The sequence below is a fragment of the Alosa sapidissima genome, chromosome 4 (genome assembly GCF_018492685.1).
Source record: "Alosa sapidissima isolate fAloSap1 chromosome 4, fAloSap1.pri, whole genome shotgun sequence".
NCBI lineage: Eukaryota > Metazoa > Chordata > Actinopteri > Clupeiformes > Clupeidae > Alosa > Alosa sapidissima.
The window spans coordinates 18,648,801-18,671,019 of NC_055960.1; the positions used below are offsets into that span (position 1 = coordinate 18,648,801).

Sequence of the window (22,219 nt, forward strand, 5' to 3'; positions counted from 1 at the left end):
CTGTGTGTAAAAAGTCATGACAGTGCCCATGAATAGTCCTCCATACTGTATCAACACTATCTGTGTTCTTTCTTTAAACAAGAGAAGACGAGCTGCAGATACACACTGTCTTTCTGTGCTGTTTCACATACAGTAGACAGGCACAAACATGATTTCTTACTATCCTTCACAGTCCAAAATAAACGTGTCTCCTAATAAATACCCCTCAAACGCAATGTTCCATCCACAATGTGTTTTTAATTTGGAGTAAAACCCTGATGACATTTCTGTGATGACAGATTGGACTAAGCCAATGCAAATAAACCACTCCAGTAGAAGGCTGGCACAGCAGGAAAACCTTAACTGACTCATTAAGGTGTGTGTTATCTTCACAAACAACCAAGAGCATACACGGTACAGAGGCCTATGACTATATCACAGACTTATTGCCTTAGCACAAAACTTGCAAATGAGCAACAGCTACATGTCAAACAGGCGCTGCCATTGGTTACTGCGGTTCTGGCATTGCAGCAAAGGTGTGATGCCAGTCACCAAAAAAAGCAGTCAAAGCAAGTCACATCTCATCTTTCAGCCTTCCCTTGAAAATGAACGCCGGGTAACTGAAGGCAGTTACTCCAGTCAACGGTAGGCCGGGCCCCATAGCCACACTGCTGGTCGGACAGGTTCTGGGGGGAGCAGCTCACACTTGCCCTGTTGTCAGGCACTCTCTGAGTCAGACAGCCAGCATTCGTCTAGAGAGGCTGCGTTTAGTGTTCTGCTAACCGCATGCTAAAACACACAATCACATGTGTGGCAACAGGAACTTGAAATTGTACAAGGCGCTGACCTTTTACCTGTAAAGTAGGAGAGAGCATGGACCTAACATAAATCAGTTGAAGAGAAAATAGGTTTGACATGTATTTTGAGCCTTGACATAATTAGAATAAATAGAATAAGTCTTAGTTTTCTACCAAATTTGCATGTTTCTTTATGTACCATAAAGCCATGTTAATCTAGGCAATGATCTGCCATTTGTCAAGATTTTGAAATAATACTTTAAGACAGATGTCATCAAGTCACAATAATAGTAAAGCTATGTTGTTCAAAATGTGGTTACAATGAATAGTCTAAAACTATGTCGTGGCATAATAATACACCACTGGAAAGTGAACGACCATTTAAATTGACTTGAATTGCTTATGTTAGAGGAAACGTCAGACTTTCTTTGAAAGGAAAAAGACCCTAAGATATCATTCATGTGCAACTGAAAATTATAACCACAAACCATAATTACAATTAGTCTCTGTAATGCTTTTCAATGCTGCTCGGAAATATCAGATACTGATGTTCCTACAGTTGCTTGGTTTGCCATTTACTTAAATCTCCACACACACGTTTGGCACCAAATCCTCCATGGCATGCTTCACTGACAGTGCTGAATGGCTATCGAAGTGAACATTTCTGCAACAGTTCTATATCTATATTCATGTTAGTAAGTAAACAATCCAAAATGGCAGAACTCTGACACATGACATTAGAAACAGCATCAAGTTTTTATTCTTTTTTGCCCCAGTACCTTTGAAAGTTTACACATACATGGGAAGCATATCATTCCCATTGTCTAGTCACTAAAGGGTAAAAAACTAACCCATTTACAAAAGTTTAACACATTTGAAAAAGTTAAACCTTACACCAGCAATGTACCAATATTTACAGATCACATTAAATTACAACATAAATTAGAAAATATTTACATTCAGGTCAAGGTAAGTGAAAAAATCCTCAGTTTTTGTCTTATTTCTAATTAAAAGCACTCCTTTAAAAAGACATATATACAAATGTATATACATACAGACATACATGCATACAACAAATGGCTTTCTATTCATTTATATTAGCACTCACGGGTACTTTTTTAAATCTTTGAATGTCTATGACTACAGTTCCAGATAATTTAATTCCACAAAGAAAATTAATTTCATTTCACCTTTTACTGATGACAATGTTGCTCTTACCATGACATATACTTTTCATCATTCTTATTAGGTATTAATTAATACATATTTGAATTCATTCACACCCATGCATACACTTCAATCTCGCATTCAACAACTTATATCACTCCCATGGTCAAAAACACAATAACACTGTTGCCAATGAAGACATTTGAAAGTACGAGCAAAGAACAAATAACGTCTTCTGAAAATACAGCATCAGTTCTCTGCGCGTCCAATACGGAATCAGCACCTTTGAGGAAAAGCCAGAGGAAACTGCGTGCCCACCTCACACACACACACACACACACACACACACACACTCACACACACACACACACACCCAATCAAAGTATGAGAGAGACTGACGCAGCCAGCCATCTTGAAATGATGTCCTCGGGAAAGTAAGCCTGTCCTTTGCCAAAAAAAGAGTGCCCAAAGGCCACTATTGTTGCATAAAAATCTGTCGACCACTTGCACACGTGGGACCCAGAGAGCTTCAATGAGACCGAACCGACAGACAAAAAGAAGTGTTAAATGTCTTTTTTCATTTCAAACAATGTCAAGGGAAAAAATGGCTATCACAGACTTGGAGGGTAGGTGCGTGACAAATGGACAAAATCAGGACCTAAAACTGAAATAGCAAACAACGACAAACACGTGACAAGTTTGTAATGTGGTTTAAAACGCAACAAAGTAAGAGTCGGAGTGACAGTCTATTTCCTGTCCGGAGGCGTGGGGGGTGTGGGGGAGTGCTTGGGGTCCCTCACTTCCTGTGTTTCTCCATCTTCTCCGAGCTTTTGCTGCCGCCGTCGGACGAGCCTTGCGTGTCGCTGCCCGAGCTCAGGTACATTTTGTCCACCTGTTTGAGCGCCTCGTTCAGATAGTTCTGCAGCGAAGTCATGGCGGCGCAGATGGCTGGGGATCCGAAGCCGTGGGTGATGAGGCTGAAGTGGGTCAAACAGCCCTGGATGCCCGGCTCCAGGATAGGCGCGGGACGAGAGTTCCCCAGCGGGGAGCGGTCCTGACTCAGCAGGTCAGTGAACTCCTTACAGATTTGTCTGAACAGAGAAGAGGAAAAGCATACTCACAATACTGTACAAAAACAACTCGCTTTACACTGGAGAGACATTTGTACAATTTGTATGTGTATGCAGTAATTCAATTGGTCACTAATGAATTAGTCTCTACACTGCGATGAGGTGCTACAGCTTTAAACACAAAGCAGTGGTAATCTGAGGGCAAAACAGTAAAACACTGAAAAGACAACATATTCAAATATTGTATGTGGATTTCATTCAATTGCAAGATGTATTGCAGACTACACATAGGATTAATGGATGAGGCATTGTAAGAATCAGTCATTCACATGAGGACTTACTTGGCAGCCAGGAGCATGTTTTTGCGGGAGTTGATTTCATTACGTTCCACATGTGGTCGGCCAAGGTACTCTGCCACGGCTTTTGCCGGAAACTCTGTCTCGCACACATAGCCGAAATCTCTGGCAAGGTGCACGGCCTCTCCTGCACACAAGCAGAGACAGAAACAAAGTTAGGGTCTGAGCAACTTTCCTGACTACCAGGATGTAAGCCCATATCACCAAGCCATATGTCTTTGCCTCGAGATTCAGAGAGGCATACCAAGTGCTGATTGAACAAATCAGTTATTCGTCTCTGTTGCTGAGGCTAAGTGTATGTATGTGTGTGTGTTTCTTTGGGTGTGTGTGTGGGGGTGGGGGGGTGGGGGGTGGTGTTCAGAGATGATAACACCCTCTGAGCATTGGGGGTTGGCGGAGTCATCCTGTACACTCTTAATGGGCTTCTGTGGCCACAGGCGTCTGAGCGGCCTACGGAGCCCACAGAGCGACTTATTGATAGACACGCACATCACTTTCTCCATTTTTAAGGTCAGCCTCTCCTCTTGGCAAACAAACACGTGATAATAAGTCTCGCTTCAGCTTTGAAGGTCTTTAAATAACACAGCCTCCCAGTCATGTCCCCGCTGCCTTGTCCATGGCACAGAATGCCATGGAAGAGCAATAGGAGATAAATAAATAAATAAATAAATAAAACTCCACAGTATTACATGTGGCTGGAGGCTCTCGCAGACTCGTGATCCCAGTAAGAAAGTCCCGATCACTTATGAATCATTACTTGGATGTGTTCCAGAGAACGAAGACAAATGTCAGTGAAGAGAACGAACAGCGCTGCCTTTTATCAGAGGAACACATCAGAAGGCTCTATATGATCCTCACATGCTTCTTAGTGACAAAAGAGGGGGGGGGGGGTACCTGACATGGGCTGCCTAGCATCTTTAACTTTGCTTTAACAATTACATCTTTCAAAACACACGGCAGATTTGCACAACTCTCCTTATCAGTTTGCTTTCCGGTTCGTCAAGTTCTGAGTAGGCTGTTAGTTATTTACCACTAAACATTAGGGGCAGACATTTTAGACGTTGCCATCACTGGCATATAGTTGTGCCAGTGTCTGCCTGAACAGAGCCACAAAATAGGCAATGGCTTTATCTGTTTAAAATTATAGATGGAAGGAGGACAGTGAGAAGCTAATTAGAAACACATAGCTAAATGAACAGTCATCCGAACAACACCAACAAACCCTACGATCCCAGCGCTGTTACTATGTGTAGGTTGTGCTATGTTCGCATACCTCCTATTGCACTGTCACAAAAGCATACATTTCTTTATTCCAGAAGAACCAGTAGCATGAGAGTGTACAGATCAATGATAAAACAGAAGTTTCAGTATTATTAGACATGATATGGTGTACCTTCTACTAGTGCAGTGAGCAGTGTGACGTTGGCAGCCTTCCTCCGTCCGGCTGGCAGGTTCAGTCCGATTTTATCCAGCTTCTCTCTCAGGGACCGTCCACCATTCTTCGATTTGGCCCTGTGAAACAATGAAATGATGAAGGAAATGAGACCACTGCGAGAGTCACAAACAAACTAAACATTACCCCAACGAAAGACATATGCACTGCAAAGCATTACGACATGTCAGGCTTATTCTTTATTTACACAATATGCTGAATGAAACTCCTTATCCTCCTCCTAAAATATCTCTTGCAAAACATGGTGCCCTGGGGCTGATATCAGTAACGGAGACGACAGAGAAATAAGAGAAGGAGCCCAGTCGACGGGTCAGCTGCAGCAGACAAAAGACAGACAAAAGGATGCTTTTTTGACCTAACGAACGCTGATGGGAATGATGCTTTAGTCCAACATTGTTTTGTGTTTAGCTTTTTTTTTCTCTTTTTTTTTCCACACTCAAAAACATGCACAATCGCACACAGAGATTCCCCACTTGCTGTGGCCGATTCGTTTTTCCACATGACTGATGCCCGGGCCTCGCACTCTCCGTGGTGAGTGGCAGAGAGCAGCATCTTTGGGGAAGCGTGTGAGCGACCCTCCCAAGCCCCCCTCATCCTCCTCTTATGTCACTGTGTGACCTACTTTACAGGGCCTCAGAGTGAGGGTGTGCTTATGTGTGTGTGTGTGCTTGTGTGTGTGTGTCTGTATAGCAGGGGGCACATGGGAGAGGGAAATCGTGCTCTCTTAGCAAAAACACAGATTCTGGTCAATCCCCCCCCCCCCCCCCCCCCCACACACACACACACCATCCCCACCCCACAATCTCTACTGTAGCCCCCACAGCAACTGACTGTTGACATATGGGGCACAAGGTCAACTGCTCTGCAACAATCATAATCAGCCAAGCGACTCCTAACACACACTGCAAACACTCACACTCCCAAGACACACTGATGCTAATGCTACATAATCCCAATACACAACCTTAAAACAAGACATATGTATTCTCATGTCACAAATGTAAATATGATACTTCACTTCATATGACACTTCACACACACACATACACCTTAAAATATGTAAATAAACTACTTCCTATAAACAATGTGTAAATATTTAAACATATAAGGTCACTGTTTTAAGTCTTTATGAAAGCTCCACAGTCAATTGAATTAGTTTTATTTGGAATCTGACCAGAGGATGAAATATAGATGGCCAAATATGGGTAAGACCATGAATATACAGTGCTTATGACTGTGATTGCATTTGAGCATTGTACAGACGCGCACGTACAGTCTACATAATTACGTGAGCTACTTTTGTCACTAGTTCTTCGAGGAAAATCTGTTCAACAGTTCAAGTTTCAGCCGCAGCTAACATTGTGCACACATTGACCTGACTCACCTTCGCAGAACACCCCCCAACAGGGAAGCGTTGAGACACTCGGGGGGAGACAGGCGCCGCTGCACCTCCGCCACCGTCACTTTGTACTTGGACGTAGAGCTGAGCAGAGAGAGACGTCCAGGCACCGAGCAGAAGACCTCTGTGGGGTTGGACACCATGCCCAGCAGCTGCTCCTTCTGGAAGGGTAGCCCAAGGGCGTTCCCCTTTGGCAGAGACACTGGGCCTGGGAGGGAAGGATGTAAGATTGTAAATAAGCTAAACTTTCAGCCCCTTGGACTGCAGATAAAAATGTTGAGTAAGACTGAGCATGGAGAGGTGCCCCTCGAAGTGAATCCTTACTACCACAATTTTTTCACCTTTCACTCTCAATAGCTGTCACTAATCATTTAAAAATGATCATGAGGGTAAATGACTAAAATATAGGTTCCGAAATGTTATATGTGGTCAACGGCACAAACAGCTTTATAGTTTGCAACCATACAACTATGTATAGCCCACTTCAGCTGAGGTCCAAACTGCCAAGTGAAATCGACAAAAAGACATGCATGATAAAATACCTATAAAGCAATCTTTTATGAGGACATTACCATCACACACAAAGCCTAAACACTGCCCAAGCTAACATTTCACAGTGCACCTAAAGCTAATATTTTGAGTACAATTGTCAATATCATGGACATTCCCGTAAGCTTCCAACACATCATTCCTCTAGGGAGCAGGAGGTGGGAGAGAGGGGGGTATTCCCATGTGTCTTGGAGAGCAACTATTACACCGCTGATGGAATATCACACTTGCCCAAGACCGTTCACCTCACAAACTTGGGTTGTCTTTTCAGGTACACCACAGCAATGCAGCATCGTTTAGGTATTTGGCTCTCAAGACATATGATCTGACTACTGGCAAACACACACGCCAAGTACTTTAATCCTCACCCGCAAGAAAGCCACCCTCAAAATAAGTCTTCTGTAAGCGATCATGGTTCCTGCCACTTCTTAGTCCTAATACTGAGACAAGAATCACAAGGGAGCAGGTTCATTATTAGTCACTAGGATAAAACTCCCTGTGTGCTTTTAGCACTCGGTTGACCATACTAAACCACATACAAAAAATAGCAAATGTAAAATATGTCTAACTCTGTGTGTGACGTTATTCTGCATATCTGTAATGTCACAGCATCTATAATTATCATAGGAAATATCAGCATGTCTTGATGTGCTTTTATTGTGTGCTTATTATTATTGTTGTATTATTGTAATTTTGTGTAAGACAAAAAAAAAAGATTAAACTATATTATATTTAGTGGGATACACAAGAAATTGTGGTCCAAGGAAAACATACCATGACAGTTGAATTGCATCAGATAAGCATATTCTCACAGTAATTATTTTTAAAATCTCAATTAATTATCCATTCATTTATACATCTGTTAGAAGTCCTTCAGATAATTACAAAACAAAACAGCATGCATTTTTTATATTCATCAATCGAAGCCCAGGCCAAAAAACGTCTTGGCTAGTTCTTGCAGAGAAATCTTCCAAGTCAGATCAAAAGACAGACATGACTTTCTGAATTTAAGTACCACACCCCAAGCATACCTGCCTGAAAACTATCCTTGTGGAATTGTATGTATGTGTGTGTGAGATCATGTCTCTGGGTGTGTGTCTTGCGTGTACGTGAGAAAGCAGTAAACTAAACCCTGTGACAGCCCTTCATTGAAAATTGAAAAGAGCAGAGATCACCGTTCTCAACAACAAAACGTTTAGGAGTCTTTTGGACTTCAACACAGTGTCTTAAAGATTGCCCAACCCTCAGAGCGTGTCAGTCAGCTAGCCTGTCATTTTCAAAGAATTCTACCTGGCTGAATCAGCACACCTATTTCTCTTTGGAGCTAGAATGCACTCGGGATCAGGCTAAGATTATTGAAATGCACCACCTGACTAAAAAGGATATACATATGAACTACAACAACCACAACTCCTCACAATCCCCCTGAACAAGTATCGGTAGATGTGCTCCTTCAGACTTTTTTCATGCAGTATGCCACAACAAAAAGAACAAAAACTGAAGTGCTGGCTAGAAAGTCAGATTGGTGCTCTCTAATATGATTAATGTATTTATTATATTTACAATATAAAGGCAACTCTGTTTTCACCACACTGCACTTTGGGGTTCCTTTTCTGTCACTTGTTGCATCATTAAACCAAAATGAGTAGGCCTGATACATATATTGTATTCTTGTGCAGCAAATACTGGTGCATAGTGTTTTCAGCTTCATAGTTTTCTTAATTTTCTACTGAATAACTTAGACTAATTGATATTTCTAACAGCAATAAAGCAAAACCCAATAAACAGCTTGAAACAAACCTTTTTTGATGACTGTCTGGTCTGCCATTACAATACTGTGATCATCCACATGCTGTAAGAAAAGTACAGTTTTGTTAATCACACTGTGGCTATCCACTGAAGAGAACACAGATGCTGGATATCAACATACAAATAGCTGGGCGAAGAATTTGGGCCTTTTTGCCAAACATCTTTAATTTTCCCAAGACATGCTTTATTCATTAGCATCAATCAAAGTTAAGATGGTTAAGAGGTTATAAACACCCACCTGAACATCGTCTAAACCGTGACCCATCTCATGCAGCCCCATGTTCTCTCCAATAGAGTCGATGCCTTGAACATGAGGAGGTAAAAGCTCCGGTCGTCGAAACCCTTCTCTTCTCACCCCGGACGAGCCACCCTCCAGGCCGAGTATCTGGCTGGCGAGGCCGCCGCGTGGTCCAATCTCCTGGCTCTGACGACCAGGCCATGACTGCTGCTGGGTGGATGCTGGAGACTGGTGTAAAGAGTTGATATTGAAAGGGTCGCTAATGTGGGAATAAGGGTCGCTGGACTGAGGATACGACAGAGGTTGGTAGGGGGGAGGGAAGTACGGCGGCTGGAAGTCGGAGCTGCCTGAATGCGACAGAGATGGTGCCGGGCTATAGAGATGCTGGCTCACGGCGGGCAAGTGTGGTAATCTTGGGTTTCCATTACTACTGCCATCATGTCTTTCCTGAAATAAAGGTAAATAGATCAATAATATTAGGGGCAACCTCAGGAACGATAGGAATATATATATATATATATATATATATATATATATCATTCAATGATTTGACATTCAATGATTTGACCATCCTAAAATATTCCCAGGCCTACTTTTTCGATGTATATATTTTATTCGATTTAACGACGACAGATGCAGTGTCATGTCGAAACTCAAATAATTCAAGTGAGGCAATATGTTAATTTAGAGATGAAGTAGGCCTAGGCCTAAATGAACAGTAAATCTACTTCGCATTTAGAACTATTTTTTATTTTATTTATTTAGGCTCTACATTTGTTATTGGTCTGTAATGTCAGTCAGCCCAAAGTAGGATAGGCTATATTTGACTTCCTTTTCACGGGAAACCAGAATGTACAATGGAATGGTTGCTTTTATTGGGTGTGTTGCAATGCGCGAAATTTACGGATCAAACTGTCCTCAACAAGTCGGTGCAGTTTAGACTAAGTGTCAGAGAAACATAACAAGTCTTAACTGTTTCAGGCAACCCAATGACCACACAGTTTCTTGGATGAAGGTATAACAATGAAGTTGTCGCCTAATAAATAAACGAATGCTGCCAAAACAGCCATTTGTCCGTGAGTGATAGTGGGTTGTCAGCCTGACCTAGCTTTATGTTGGCTGTCAGTCCTTCTTACGAGGACTAGCCTACTTCTCTCTAAGCAAATATACGAAGAAGCAAGACAAATTCACAAGACAATAAAAAAGAAAATTATGAATAAGAAAAAAAAAAGTCTGGTAAACGTTACCAGATTATCAGAGAAATGTGCTGTTTCGATCGTCAAGACGGGAACTTGGAAAACAAAACTGGTGCTTAACAAATTAGTAGACAATGGTCACATTGCATTGTTATCGTGTTTTCCATTTTTTAGAAGTTATTTTATTGTAAGCTGTTAAAGTTTCGGCTTAGAGGAGATGCAACTGGAGAGTTTCGACTTTTTATTTATTTATTTTTATTTTAATAAAAATAAACATAGGCCTAATTCTTTTTAATGCAGGCCTAGGTGAAAAATTGTGAACCATGAACCATAACTGCAAAAACTTTATGCAACTGATGATGGCCAGCATGTTTGTCTGATGAGAGTTAGTCGGTCTATCCGCGGTGGTTACAACCTCCTAGGTTACCACCATTTGCAGCTTCATCTATTAAAAATGTCGACTCCATTCAAAACGTATTCAACCAGTCTGTTTAAAGTTTTAGGTCCACTTACCTCACAGTCCTCCTCGTACTTTACGTTATCTGCTAGTTTCCACAACATGTTTAGACAGCCGAATTTCAAGTCGATAAACAAGACTGAAGAGCTGGTTGTCCTCGAATCCTTAATCCAGATAGTTTGAGTATTTGTTCAATGTAAACAGGCATCAACTTGTTCTAAGTCACGAGACACAGTTTCTGTAACTAAAAAAAATATTCTTTATGAAGAGTTGTGCTATCAGTGAGGCACAAATCCCAACGCTGCTCGCAATGAGTAGCCTAAAAAGATGAGCCCGGTGCTTACAAGGAAGCTGCAGAGACAAGTGACACCAAAACTGCTGTACTGCAGAAATGAGAAACTCGACTCCCTCTGACGGCCAACGAGTTTCGGTTCAATCCCACGGAACTTCTAACTCCTGATAAAACGCTTCAGATCTACGCTATATTTGCATTGCCACTACAAGTAGGCGTGGCCCTCCAATGATGTCATGCGTAACGCAAGGAAATATATCGCCCATTGGCTATAGCAACACTGGAGGACCAATAAATTCACTGTCCGTCTACTTCGATAAGTAGCCTACAAAGATTGCTCACAAATGAACTAATAAGAAATGGAACAATGTGTTGCATTCGACTTGCAGATAAAACCAGATTTAGGAAAACTGTCGTTTATAAAGCTAGTCTTATGTTTTATTCAGCAGCGAATGCCTTTATAGTGGTCTTTGGTCGATGTTGTTGGTTTCAAGTCATTTAATTTGCCTATACCAAACATTTCTTATTTGAATGCAAGAACACTCATTCACATTAGCCCATGGAACCACTAATTAATTCAGAAGGTATCTTACTATTTGTATCAACCTGTTTTATCTGCCATGCAGGCCAACACTGGGATTGATTCCATTTAGGCACTTTTGTGGTCATTTTGTGGATTTATCTATTTGACTTAACTGGGGATCATCTTTGGTATTTTGTAAATTAACTGTTTGTGTATCACACACACACACACACACACACACACATACACACACACACACACGCACACAGGCTATATATTAAGAAAAGGAGAACGTGTGGCTCTTCCACTGGATAATATATCTCACTGCTTATGTCTGGTAATCGTCATTCATCATTAATTATACATTAATTAAAATAGCACATTTCAACTTTATTTTTACAAGCCTTTAGGCGAAAATTAAGAGTAGGCCTTCCGTTTTTTAAATAATCGTTAATTAATATGAACATGTGGGCGTTGTAGTAAACTATTGTAGAGATAATAATAATAGGCCAATCATAATAATAGTAGTAATAACAACACAAACACCAACCGCAACAACAACAATAATAATGACAATAGTAGCCTAATAACAACGACTTTTCAGATATGTATAGTAGCCTAGAAAAGCGATATATTTATCACTATGCCTATATAACAATAGGCCTATGTCTCCGTTGGACAACTAAATTAAATAAGCTAAATCATACAGTGTCCTTCCTCTTCCAAAGCAGCCTATTTTATCTGCTGGGGGATAGCCTTTAAAATGTTAAGCATTTGATTTAAACCACAAAGATCTGGAAGGATTATCTCTAAAATTATGCAAAACAGCAACGGTATTTGCAAAAAAGAATAGGCCTAATTTGAACACCTTATCGATTGTCAAAGTCAGTTAGTGTTTCATATAGACTATACGTCAATTGCCTCCTGACTGACTCTGAACCATGAATTCTTCGCTACGCGGGCCCTATTTCAATATTCAATATATATAGTCATTTTAAAGTATCTTCTCCGCTCCACTATTGTTGCATTGTTGCCTTACCACAACACCTGTTTTCATTTTTCTTAACGACTGACATGCAATATGCTGACATGCGCTTACACTAATCTACTCTAGGTAAAATACCCTAAATAGCAATAAGCTTAGGCCTATGGAAATTATATTGTTTCGACAAGTTGGCCAGTTAGGCTACAATAATTGTATCCCATTGACATAATCAGCTTAAACGAGGTTATACACGTTGAGCAATCATGCCACCATTCTATCTAAAAAGTCTTTGCTGTCTCATAACCAAGGCGTGGGCTATAGCATGCGAGGGACATTATTTGAGTCTACAAAAACTTACCCGCCAGTCTAGCCTGTCTAGTAAAGACATCTGCATGGATAGATCTGCAAGTCCTGCCGAAAAACTGCAACTGATGGCTGCACGAGGGCTTTCCATCGCTGACTACACCTGGATGCACCCGGACGCGCATGCGCTTCAAGCGAAACACCTGAGAGTCTTCACCGTTGAGGCTCTTTCATTCATTCCCCCGGAGAACGTATCACAAGATTTCAAGATCACAGTCTCTGCATTTAGGCCCATACAAAGATAAAGGAAAACTGAAAACATCAGTCAGTTTTTTGATCGAAAAGAACATCTAATCGCCACAGACAGGTCTATTGGCCTCAGGTATTTTTAGTAGCCTAGTAGCCCGATATAGGTCTACTATATGTAGAATTTAGAATTATCCACGTCTGGGCCATTTAATTTATTTCTGAGCATTTCAGTTAAGAGCAACATTTTTATTGCTTGATGATGGTCTTGATGTTCTTAATTCATTCCACATTCTGCTGTCGTTTAGCTAATAGCCCAGCATCAGCTCTTTCCTTGGTAGCCTACAGTAGCCTACATTAATTTGATATTTATTCTGTAGCCTACTCTTCACCTACCACATCAACCTCCATAAACTAGTTCTCATTTATCTCCAACATATAATTTTGGCCATTTGAAGGACAGATAGGTTAAGATAAAGCTGCTTCATAGTTCATACGGGCTCAACGAGTGACTCAGCAACTGTGTCCGAAACAGTCGTTGTCACCTCTTGGACCAAAACTGACATTTAAGGCCTCATATAAAAAACAAATTAAAATCACTTTATCTGAATGTCATGTCTTAGTTCATTGCACCACGGTGCAGTGTTGCAGAAAAATATATTGTTTAAACGCAAAAACATTTTCAAAGTTTATGACAAACATTTCACATGAACGTGATGGCCAACTGATTATTTTTCTGGCGTGGCAGCAACATTCTTCCGCAGGCCGAGACTACGATTTAATACTGTAGGCCTAGTGGTTAGATAATATTCTTTGATGTTTAAAGGACTAACTCTTGCTCCAGTTAAGATGAATTATCAAAGCTGTCAGGCAGAAATTCAACTGCAGAACATCTACAAAACGTATTTTCCCATACAAGTCGTTGCTGCCATCTAGTGACTGTAGTGAGTTAAGGTATGGTGCCAATGTACTGTGTGTGTGTTTACATACTGTATGCACAGAGGTGGACAAAGTACACAATTCCTTTACTTAAGTTAAAGTATAGATACACCTTGTCAAATATTACTCCAATACAAGTGAAAGTTGTCAGATTTTTACTTATTATTTATGCCACAGCCTATGATCTTAAATGTGAACATACCTGTAATTGTGCCTGGATTCATTCATATTCTATTCTCTACTTTGCATCTAGTGTCAGACTTGTCTGACTGTCCGTTGTGGTCACAGACTTGTTTGTTTTGAAGTATGCAGGCGTGCCAGCTTCAACCAAAACTGCAGCTGTTGAGAGACACCAGTGCATGGTTGCCTGCACCAGTTGAGAAACCAGGGCGCTGGTAGCACTTAACAATCCAAAGATGCCTGGACCATTAACCTGCCATTAACCATAGGACCACTCTCAAGAAATGTTTAGACTCATCTGTTCACCTTGCTTTCAATTAATTCTTACAGTTATGGTTTTACAGTTTTTCTTAATTGCTTAAGCACAATTTCTGAAACCTTGCCCCATTTTCTTAAAACATTAAACACAAAACCTCAGCTTCAAGCACCAGTTTTACTTGTGCTCAAAATGAAACTTTCACCTCAAAACAGATTTTCCTGTGCTCAAAATCAACTTAGCTTCAAAACAGTTTTTACTTGTGCTCAAAATCAAACACTGCTCTCAAATCATAAACAAAGTGATCAAAATGATATACACTATCAAGCAGTCAGTAAACAATACACCAGTAAATAGAAAACACATTGTTCAAAACATATAGTTCTCAGGGAGAAGTACAGGTTTAATCTCAAAACAAATGTAATATTTTCCGTCATTGTCTTTTGATGAACGAAAACATCAAGTAGAAATGACTACTTTGCTTTGCTCTTTGCCTTTTTTTGTTCTTCCTCCTCTTTGTACCCCTATTTTTACAGTAGCCTACCCTGCATCTCACAAACTTGTAGTTTGATTCTTGTTCTTTGTTGATATGAACTTGCAACCAGTCAAAATCTATTGAGCAGTCAGTACTGTAAACAAATGGAAAGCACAATGTTCAGGGCCATACGATTTGTTTACAGTATTGTACAGTACACAGCCTACAATGCACTGTACTACAGTGCCCATTAAAAATCCTCTTTATTGCCATCCTCCCCATCCTCCTCGTCCCCCATCTTGCATTTGCACTCATCCGCATCCTCACATAGTTTCTTATCCATTCTCATTTCCACCTTCAACAGCCTGTTTGCTCTCTGAACTGGCTTATATTAGTTTTGTCACATCATTTGAAACCAATTTTGAGTGGTTGTGTTTAATCAATGACATGTGTATGTCTATTTCTATTTCATTTTTGCCACTTGTGTTTACCAGTATGGATGCATGTGCATTAGAGTGCAGAATGTGTTTTGAGAATGATAATGTGTTTTGCTAAAAATTGTAACTGAGATCTGCAAATGTTTTACAGTTTTTTTCTGAATGCTTAAACTCAACCGTGATTCTTATAGCACAATTTCTAAAACTATTAATACTTATAGCAAAACCACTCACTGAGTTCGCAAAACTAAAAGCACAAACACTGCTTTGCACTCAGTTTGCAATTTTGTAACACAAACTTTGCACAACTGTAGGCACAATTCACTGCACAGCACTCTTTTTGCGGAACTGTAAACACAACTCATGCTTTACACTCAATTTCCAAATGATCAACACACTTCTAGGAAATCTATACACATGTATGGCTATTATTTTCACTATTTTGCCAGCTCTCTGGCACACTTTCTCATGTGAAAACTGTTTTATAATAATTAGTAATAGATAGATTAGTTCACTTTGCAATCAGCCTAAGCACTATAAATATGCCACAGGTAATGTACAATGGGTACAATGGAGGGAGCAGGATGAGTGAGAAGAGTAAGAATTAGAGGAGGCCAAATAATAGGATGTGGAGGTGAAGAAGTAGGAGGAAGAAGAGGAGGAGGATGTGGAGGTGAAGAAGTGAGAGGGAGAGGATGACAAGGACAAGGAGGTGAAGTTAGAGGAAGAGGACAAGGAGGAGCAAGATGATAGATAGATAGATAGATAGATAGATAGATACTTTATTGATCCCCAGGGGAAATTCAAGGTCTCAGCAGCATACATACAAGACAAACACATTCTTTAACAGCAGAAGAGTAATTAAAGTATATAATATAAAAACACAACTAAGCAGTAAGGACAGTAGAAGATAAAGAATATGCTAAATATACTAAAATACAAATTATACTAACACTTAATACAATATATAAAAATATACTAAAATACAAATAACAAAATTACAAATTATACTAACACTTAATCTAAATCAATTCTAAAAACAGTATCCACATAGTGGTGATTAATAAATCAGAGGCGCTTGCAATGACTGAGGCAGGGACTGAGCCTGTGATTCTCTGTGCATAGTAAGGTATGGTAAGGTGCTCTAAGGTGCTCTGTGTGAATGAGTGTCATGGTGGTAGTGCAATGGTGATAGTGGTCATGGTGATAGTGCAAATGAGTAAGTCAACAGTGCAACAATGCAGAAATAAAGTAAAGTAAAGTCTATATATCTATATATTTAACTATTTAAGAAAATGTATAAGTGTGGCCACAGTTCGGCTGTGGCATGGAGGGGGGGGGGGGGGTTATGCATATGTGCTAATGTGCTAATATAGCACACAAACAGTGAGGCATAAAGACAGTGGTACAAGTGGCTAGTGGACAGACAGTACCAAACATGGAGGGGATGAAGAGGCAGACAGACTATGCAGAGAAGTCTATCTCTCCTCTTCCCTTAAGTGAGGCATTGAACAGTTCAATGGCCCTGGGGACAAATGACTTTCTCAGTCTGTCAGTTGTGCAAGGCAGTGAGCGAAGTCTCCAGCTGATCAGGCTCTTCTGTTTAACAATAGTGCTGTGGAGTGGGTGACACTCATTGTCCAAGATGTTGATCAGTTTGTTCAGGGTCCTTTTGTCAGATAGTGAAGTGATACACTCCAGTTCAGCTCCCACTACAGAGCCAGCTTTCCTTACCAGCCTGTCAATTCGCCCCACATCCTTCTTCCTTGTGCTTCCACCCCAGCATACTACTGCATAGAAGAGGACGCTGGCAACAACAGACTGGTAGAACATCCTGAGGAGCTTACTGCACACATTGAAGGACCGCAGCCTCCTCAGGAAGTACAGCCTGCTCTGCCCTTTCTTGTAGAGTGCATCAGTGTTGGCTGACCAGTCCAGTTTATTGTCCAGGTGGAGACCCAGATACTTGTAGGTGCTAACCACCTCCACATTGACCCCATCAATGTGAACTGGTAGCAGAGTGGGCTTAGACCTGCGGAAATCCACCACCATCTCCTTGGTCTTTGAAGTGTTAAGTTGAAGATGATTGAGTTTGCACCATTGCACAAAGTCCTCCACCAGGCTCCTGTACTCCTCCTCCTGCCCGTTCCTGATACACCCCACAATTGCAGTATCATCAGAAAACTTCTGCATGTGGCATGACTCGGTGTTGTAGCAGAAGTCAGATGTGTACAGGGTGAACAGGACTGGAGAGAGCACAGTTCCCTGTGGCGCTCCGGTGCTGCAGATCACAGTGTCAGAGAGACAGTTCTTCAGTCTGACGAACTGTGGTCGCTCGGTCAGGTAATCTGTAATCCAGGTTACCAGGTGAGCGTCCACACCCATCTGCAAGAGCTTGTCTCCCAATCTGAGGGGCTGGATGGTGTTAAAAGCACTTGAGAAATCAAAGAACATGATTCTCACAGCACTTTTCCCCTTGTCCAGGTGGGAATGTGTCCTGTGTAGAAGATAAGTGATAAGATGAGGATGTGGAGGGGGAAGACGAAGGGTAAGAAGAGAAAGAAATAGCCCTTTTACAGGCAAAAAAAAACAGTCTACATGTGGGGATATTGTCACGTCAGGCCTGGATACGCATTCTTCCCCGGTGCCTTGGACTAGGACGTTGCATGTGATGGAGACGAAATTTTGAGAGAGACGACCCGATGTAGACTGATTTCAGTGAAATTCACACTCATTGCTATTTTGTGTTTTGACTTGCAAAAACACACTTGTGTTTGTTTTGATGTGTGTAAATAAACACCAATACTTGAAGTTTGGATCCCTGTATGTTTACAGAACTATGACAAAAGTATGACCTTAAACTGACGTAGTCTACCTTGTGCACAGAGAAAGCAAAAGCCAGATGTGTTTTTTATTCATACCATCAGTGCGTAGTTGGCACATTGTGTGCTTACTATTGTGATGGCTTGTGTTTACTGTTTGATACGAAAACACCATTTTTACGAAGGTGTGAAGAGTTAAGCAAGGTGTGTTAGCTTTTGCAAGAGAACTACAATGTTTTGCTGATTGGGTGAAAGGTTTTCCTATTTGTGTGTAGAGTTTTGCAAAAAAAGCCAGTTACAAAAAATGTGCTTAAGCAATCAGAAAAAACTGTAACATGTGAAATGGTTTAAGGTATTGACAACAGACTGAACAATTAGCATAATGAGTTCAAGCAACTGAGAACTTTCTTCAGCCAATGGGTTGTAGTGTTTTAGCAACTGAAAAAAACTGTAATATGCCTTTTGTTAATATGAAAAGCTCTTTGCTGTCATTGTTGATATGTCATATTGTTATTATTGATTTGTTGTTATTATTATGACTTCCTAGCTAGCGTAGTGGTTATATTGGTTTAGTCAGATGGCTGCACGAAACTTGGTGGCCATGTAGACCCACAAGGATGACACAGAACCATTGATTTTTGTTTTGATTTGTCACCCCTCTGCCGGACTCGACCTCTGAAGGGTAGGGCGGACACAGTTTTCTGTGAATATCTCGAGAACGGTAGGGCCTAAGAGGACCACATTTGTTTTGCATGTTGGTCTCAAGGGGCCATGTCTACCCATCCCATAACCACTCATTTGATATATAGTGCCACCTAGTTACAAATGAAAACGCAAAAATGAGGTGTAATCTCAAGTATCTCTGGATGACATGGTCAAAACTGCACAAAATTGGAGCTGTAGGATCATTATGACACCCTCTGAATGCATGGCAAGTTTTGTGGAATTCCGTTCATGGGGGGGGGGGGGGGGGGGGGGCATACAATAAAATAATTTATGTGTACATTTAGTGATTGTACACTAATCGCCTGTAGATGACCAGACAGTTTTCTGTGAATATCTCAAGATCATAGATATTAGAAAGTTAGGATCATAGATATTAGAAAGTTAGATACAGCATTGTCCGTCCAGTTCTATTATGTGGAATACGTAAACGCGGCCGCCACATTCTGGAGCCCAACGCAGTATCTAGCTTTCTAATACCTGTGCCTAGGATGACCATTCTTTATATGTTGGCCTCCAGGGGCCATGTCAACCCATCCCATATCACCTCATTTGATGTATACTGTGGCGTCACCTACTGTAGTTAAAAATGAAAAAGCAAAAACGAGGTGTTGTAATCCTAGGTATCTTTGACTTTTGACTGGTGGAAAGTGTAGGATCATTATGACACCCTCTGAATGCATGCCAAGTTTTGTGGAATTCCGTTCATGAATCTCGAAACATCACAGCTTTTTTGGGATTCTTATAGCAAGCTATGAGATAGCAAGTTTCCAAACTGTGGTTAAATGATAACAGTTATAACGATACCATTGTGAACAATACCATTGTGTTACTCATGCCGACTTTATTGTTTTGCTGATAATTTTCATATACAACAGTGTATTACTCATTTTTATTTGACATCAGTACATCAAAGTAAAGGATTTAAAAGCAGGGCACTTTGACAATATAACATATTGCCTACTAATTAATAATAAAGCATTCATAAAAAAACTATGAGAATATGACTCATTCTTTTAAAATGGTGCTATTATGCTAACGAACACTTTCACAAAGTAAACTTGCATGAGCAATTGTATCTATTTTAAAAGATACAATGAGAGGTAAATGAAGAGAAATAAAAGACAGACATTACAATAGAAGCATGATGACAAACCACTGGGGGCATTCAAAAGTGGTAGGGTGTGTGAGTGACCCAGTTTGATATCTGGTCTTTGGAGCGTTTGGCTGAGCTGTGGGAGGTGAATAGGGATTTATAAGTCTCAGACTTGTCCACCATGTCCTGGACGGACCTTTTACTTCCAACAGTGGTGGAAGAGGGCTTGGTTGTCTTGGAGGGGTCAGATGATGTAGAGCTGGACGCAGAGTTAGAGGGCCCAGCAGCTGCAAAATAAGTAATAAAGCAATACAAAAATAAATAGTTGATGTGAGCACAAGAGGACAGAGAATAAAAAGACAGCAGAGTTAGCAGACTTAAAAGAGCACAATTTGGCAACAAGACAAAGCAATTTCCTGTGCATTAGCAACATTGTGTATAAGCCGCACCCAGCAGCCCAGTGAATCAGATTAAGATCTTAAGTGCTTTAATCAGAGAGAAGAATGAAGAATAGAAATGCATTCCCATGTATATAGCCTGCCGCGGTGTATTAAGCTCATAATGAGGAAATTTGGCCAAAATGAATGTAGAACCTCAAGTTTATAGGGGGGAAATCACGGTATGTGATTCGAAATTGTACATGAATGCCCTGTCAAATTGTAATTTAGCATGGAAAATTTGAGATAAATTTGGTACTCAATTTGGGATAACCACGTCACTTTTTAGTCCAGTAGTAGCCGATTGTACAAACTGGACAAAAATTGTACGAACTGGACAAACTGGGACTCAGTACCTACCTCTGCAACTGGCTACTGGACTTCCTCTGTCAGAGGCCCCAAGTAGTACGTGTTGGCAACAATACCTCAAGCAGCATCACACTGAGCACAGGGGCCCCCCAAGGCTGCGTGCTCAGTCCGCTGCTCTTCACCCTGCTGACGCATGACTGCACTGCAACCTACAGCAACAATCACATAGTGAAATTTGCTGACGACACAACTCTGGTGGGTCTCATCACCAAGGGCGACGAGACCCAATACAGGTTGGAGGTCGACCATCTGACCACGTGGTGCAGGGACAACAACCTCCTGCTGAACGTCAGCAAGACCAAAGAGATTGTTGTTGACTTCCGGAGAGGTCACACCCAACACCTGCCACTGACCATCGACGGTGCTGTGGTGGAGAGAGCGAGCAGCACCAAATTCCTGGGGGTGCACATCAGCGAAGACCTCTCCTGGACCACCAACACTGCATCACTGGCGAAGAGAGCTCAGCGCCGCCTGTACTTCCTGCGGAAACTCAGGCGAGCAAGTGCTCCACCAGCCATCATGACCACATTCTACCGAGGCACCATTGAGAGCATCCTCTCCAGCTGTATCGCTGTGTGGGGCGGAAGCTGCACTGAATACAACAGGAAAGCCCTGCAGCGCATAGTGAACACAGCTGGAAGGATTATTGGTGCTTCACTCCCCTCCCTGAAGGACATTTACACCACCCACCTCACCCGCAAGGCGACCAAAATTGTGAGTGATGCAAGTCACCCCGCTCACAATCTGTTCGATCTACTGCCCTCTGGGAAGAGGTACAGAAGCCTGCGCTCCCGCACTACCAGACTCACCAACAGCTTCATACACCAAGCTGTAAGGATGCTGAACTCTCTCCCTCCTCTCCCCCCTCCACCCTCAGCTACATAACATCCTGGACATTGGACCCACAATGGCCGCGTGCACTACTCCACTTGCACACTTGCACACTTGTACACTTTACAACTTGTTGTTGTCCTGAAAACACAACACATCTGCTGCTCTTACATAACTTGCACCACTATGTCACTTTCTTTCTTACTTAAGTCAAACAGAACTACCCAAGCCTTTTATTGGCCTGACTTTGCACTAGTATTTTATTGACTGTCTATGCACAATTTAAACCAAATTTTGCTGCTCTTATTTTTTTTCATTATTATATGTGCCCTCTTATTTACTTACTTTTTTGTTTACTTGAATGTTATGTTTGTCTGTGGACTTAAATTGGTAAAATATGTCTTGTCTTCACCGTGGGATAGAGAGAAACGTAATTTCGATCTCTTTGTATGTCTGGAACATGTGAAGAAATTGACAATAAAGCTGACTTTGACTTTGACTTTGACTTTGATTGTAGACTTCTGTGGCTAAGTGATTTTTATATGAACCCGACAAATGTACAGTTTTGTCACTTGCAAGGTGCATGTCCATCTCACGAACACATTTTAGAGCATGATTGAAGTGCAAATATGTTACATTATTTTTAGGCTATAGATTATTAATCAGTTTCTTTTGCTCTCACACAATATCAGGAACAGTTATTTAACAGCTGTTTGAACAACACAATAAGGAATAACACAATATTTGTAGCGTCAATGTTGTTTCCTCATTTTGACTTAAAAGCATAAACACACCTTCCACAAGTAAGAAGAATAACTTCACGAGTCATATTTAC

The 22,219-nt window shown here is 41.1% G+C and overlaps 2 protein-coding genes across 5 annotated transcripts in view; both read right to left on the reverse strand.

The window, feature by feature from the left end:
• Positions 1-1,518: 1,518 nt before the first annotated feature.
• tfap2c (transcription factor AP-2 gamma (activating enhancer binding protein 2 gamma)) lies at positions 1,519-12,643 on the reverse strand. Of its 4 annotated transcripts, none has more exons than XM_042090297.1 (9): positions 12,629-12,643; positions 10,527-10,714; positions 8,818-9,264; positions 8,571-8,622; positions 7,139-7,210; positions 6,207-6,429; positions 4,763-4,881; positions 3,355-3,496; positions 1,519-3,034 (listed from the first exon to the last, which is right to left on the reverse strand). In XM_042090297.1, exons 2-9 carry the CDS (start codon positions 10,572-10,574, stop codon positions 2,740-2,742), a joined length of 1,398 nt encoding a protein of 465 aa, XP_041946231.1. In that variant the 5' UTR covers positions 10,575-10,714; positions 12,629-12,643; the 3' UTR covers positions 1,519-2,739. The 4 variants fall into 4 exon arrangements, with proteins under 4 accessions (XP_041946231.1, XP_041946229.1, XP_041946228.1 ...); XM_042090295.1 differs by lacking the exon at positions 12,629-12,643 and adding an exon at positions 10,815-10,922; XM_042090294.1 differs by lacking the exon at positions 12,629-12,643 and having other exon boundaries at positions 10,527-10,931.
• Positions 12,644-19,475: 6,832 nt separating this feature from the next.
• Positions 19,476-22,219, reverse strand: part of rtf2 (replication termination factor 2) — a 36,601-nt gene continuing 33,857 nt past the window's right edge. Inside the window, exon 8 of the mRNA XM_042089979.1 lies at positions 19,476-20,034. Coding sequence (XP_041945913.1) covers positions 19,820-20,034 — 215 coding nt within the window. The 3' untranslated portion in view covers positions 19,476-19,819. The remainder of the gene's footprint in view (positions 20,035-22,219) is intronic.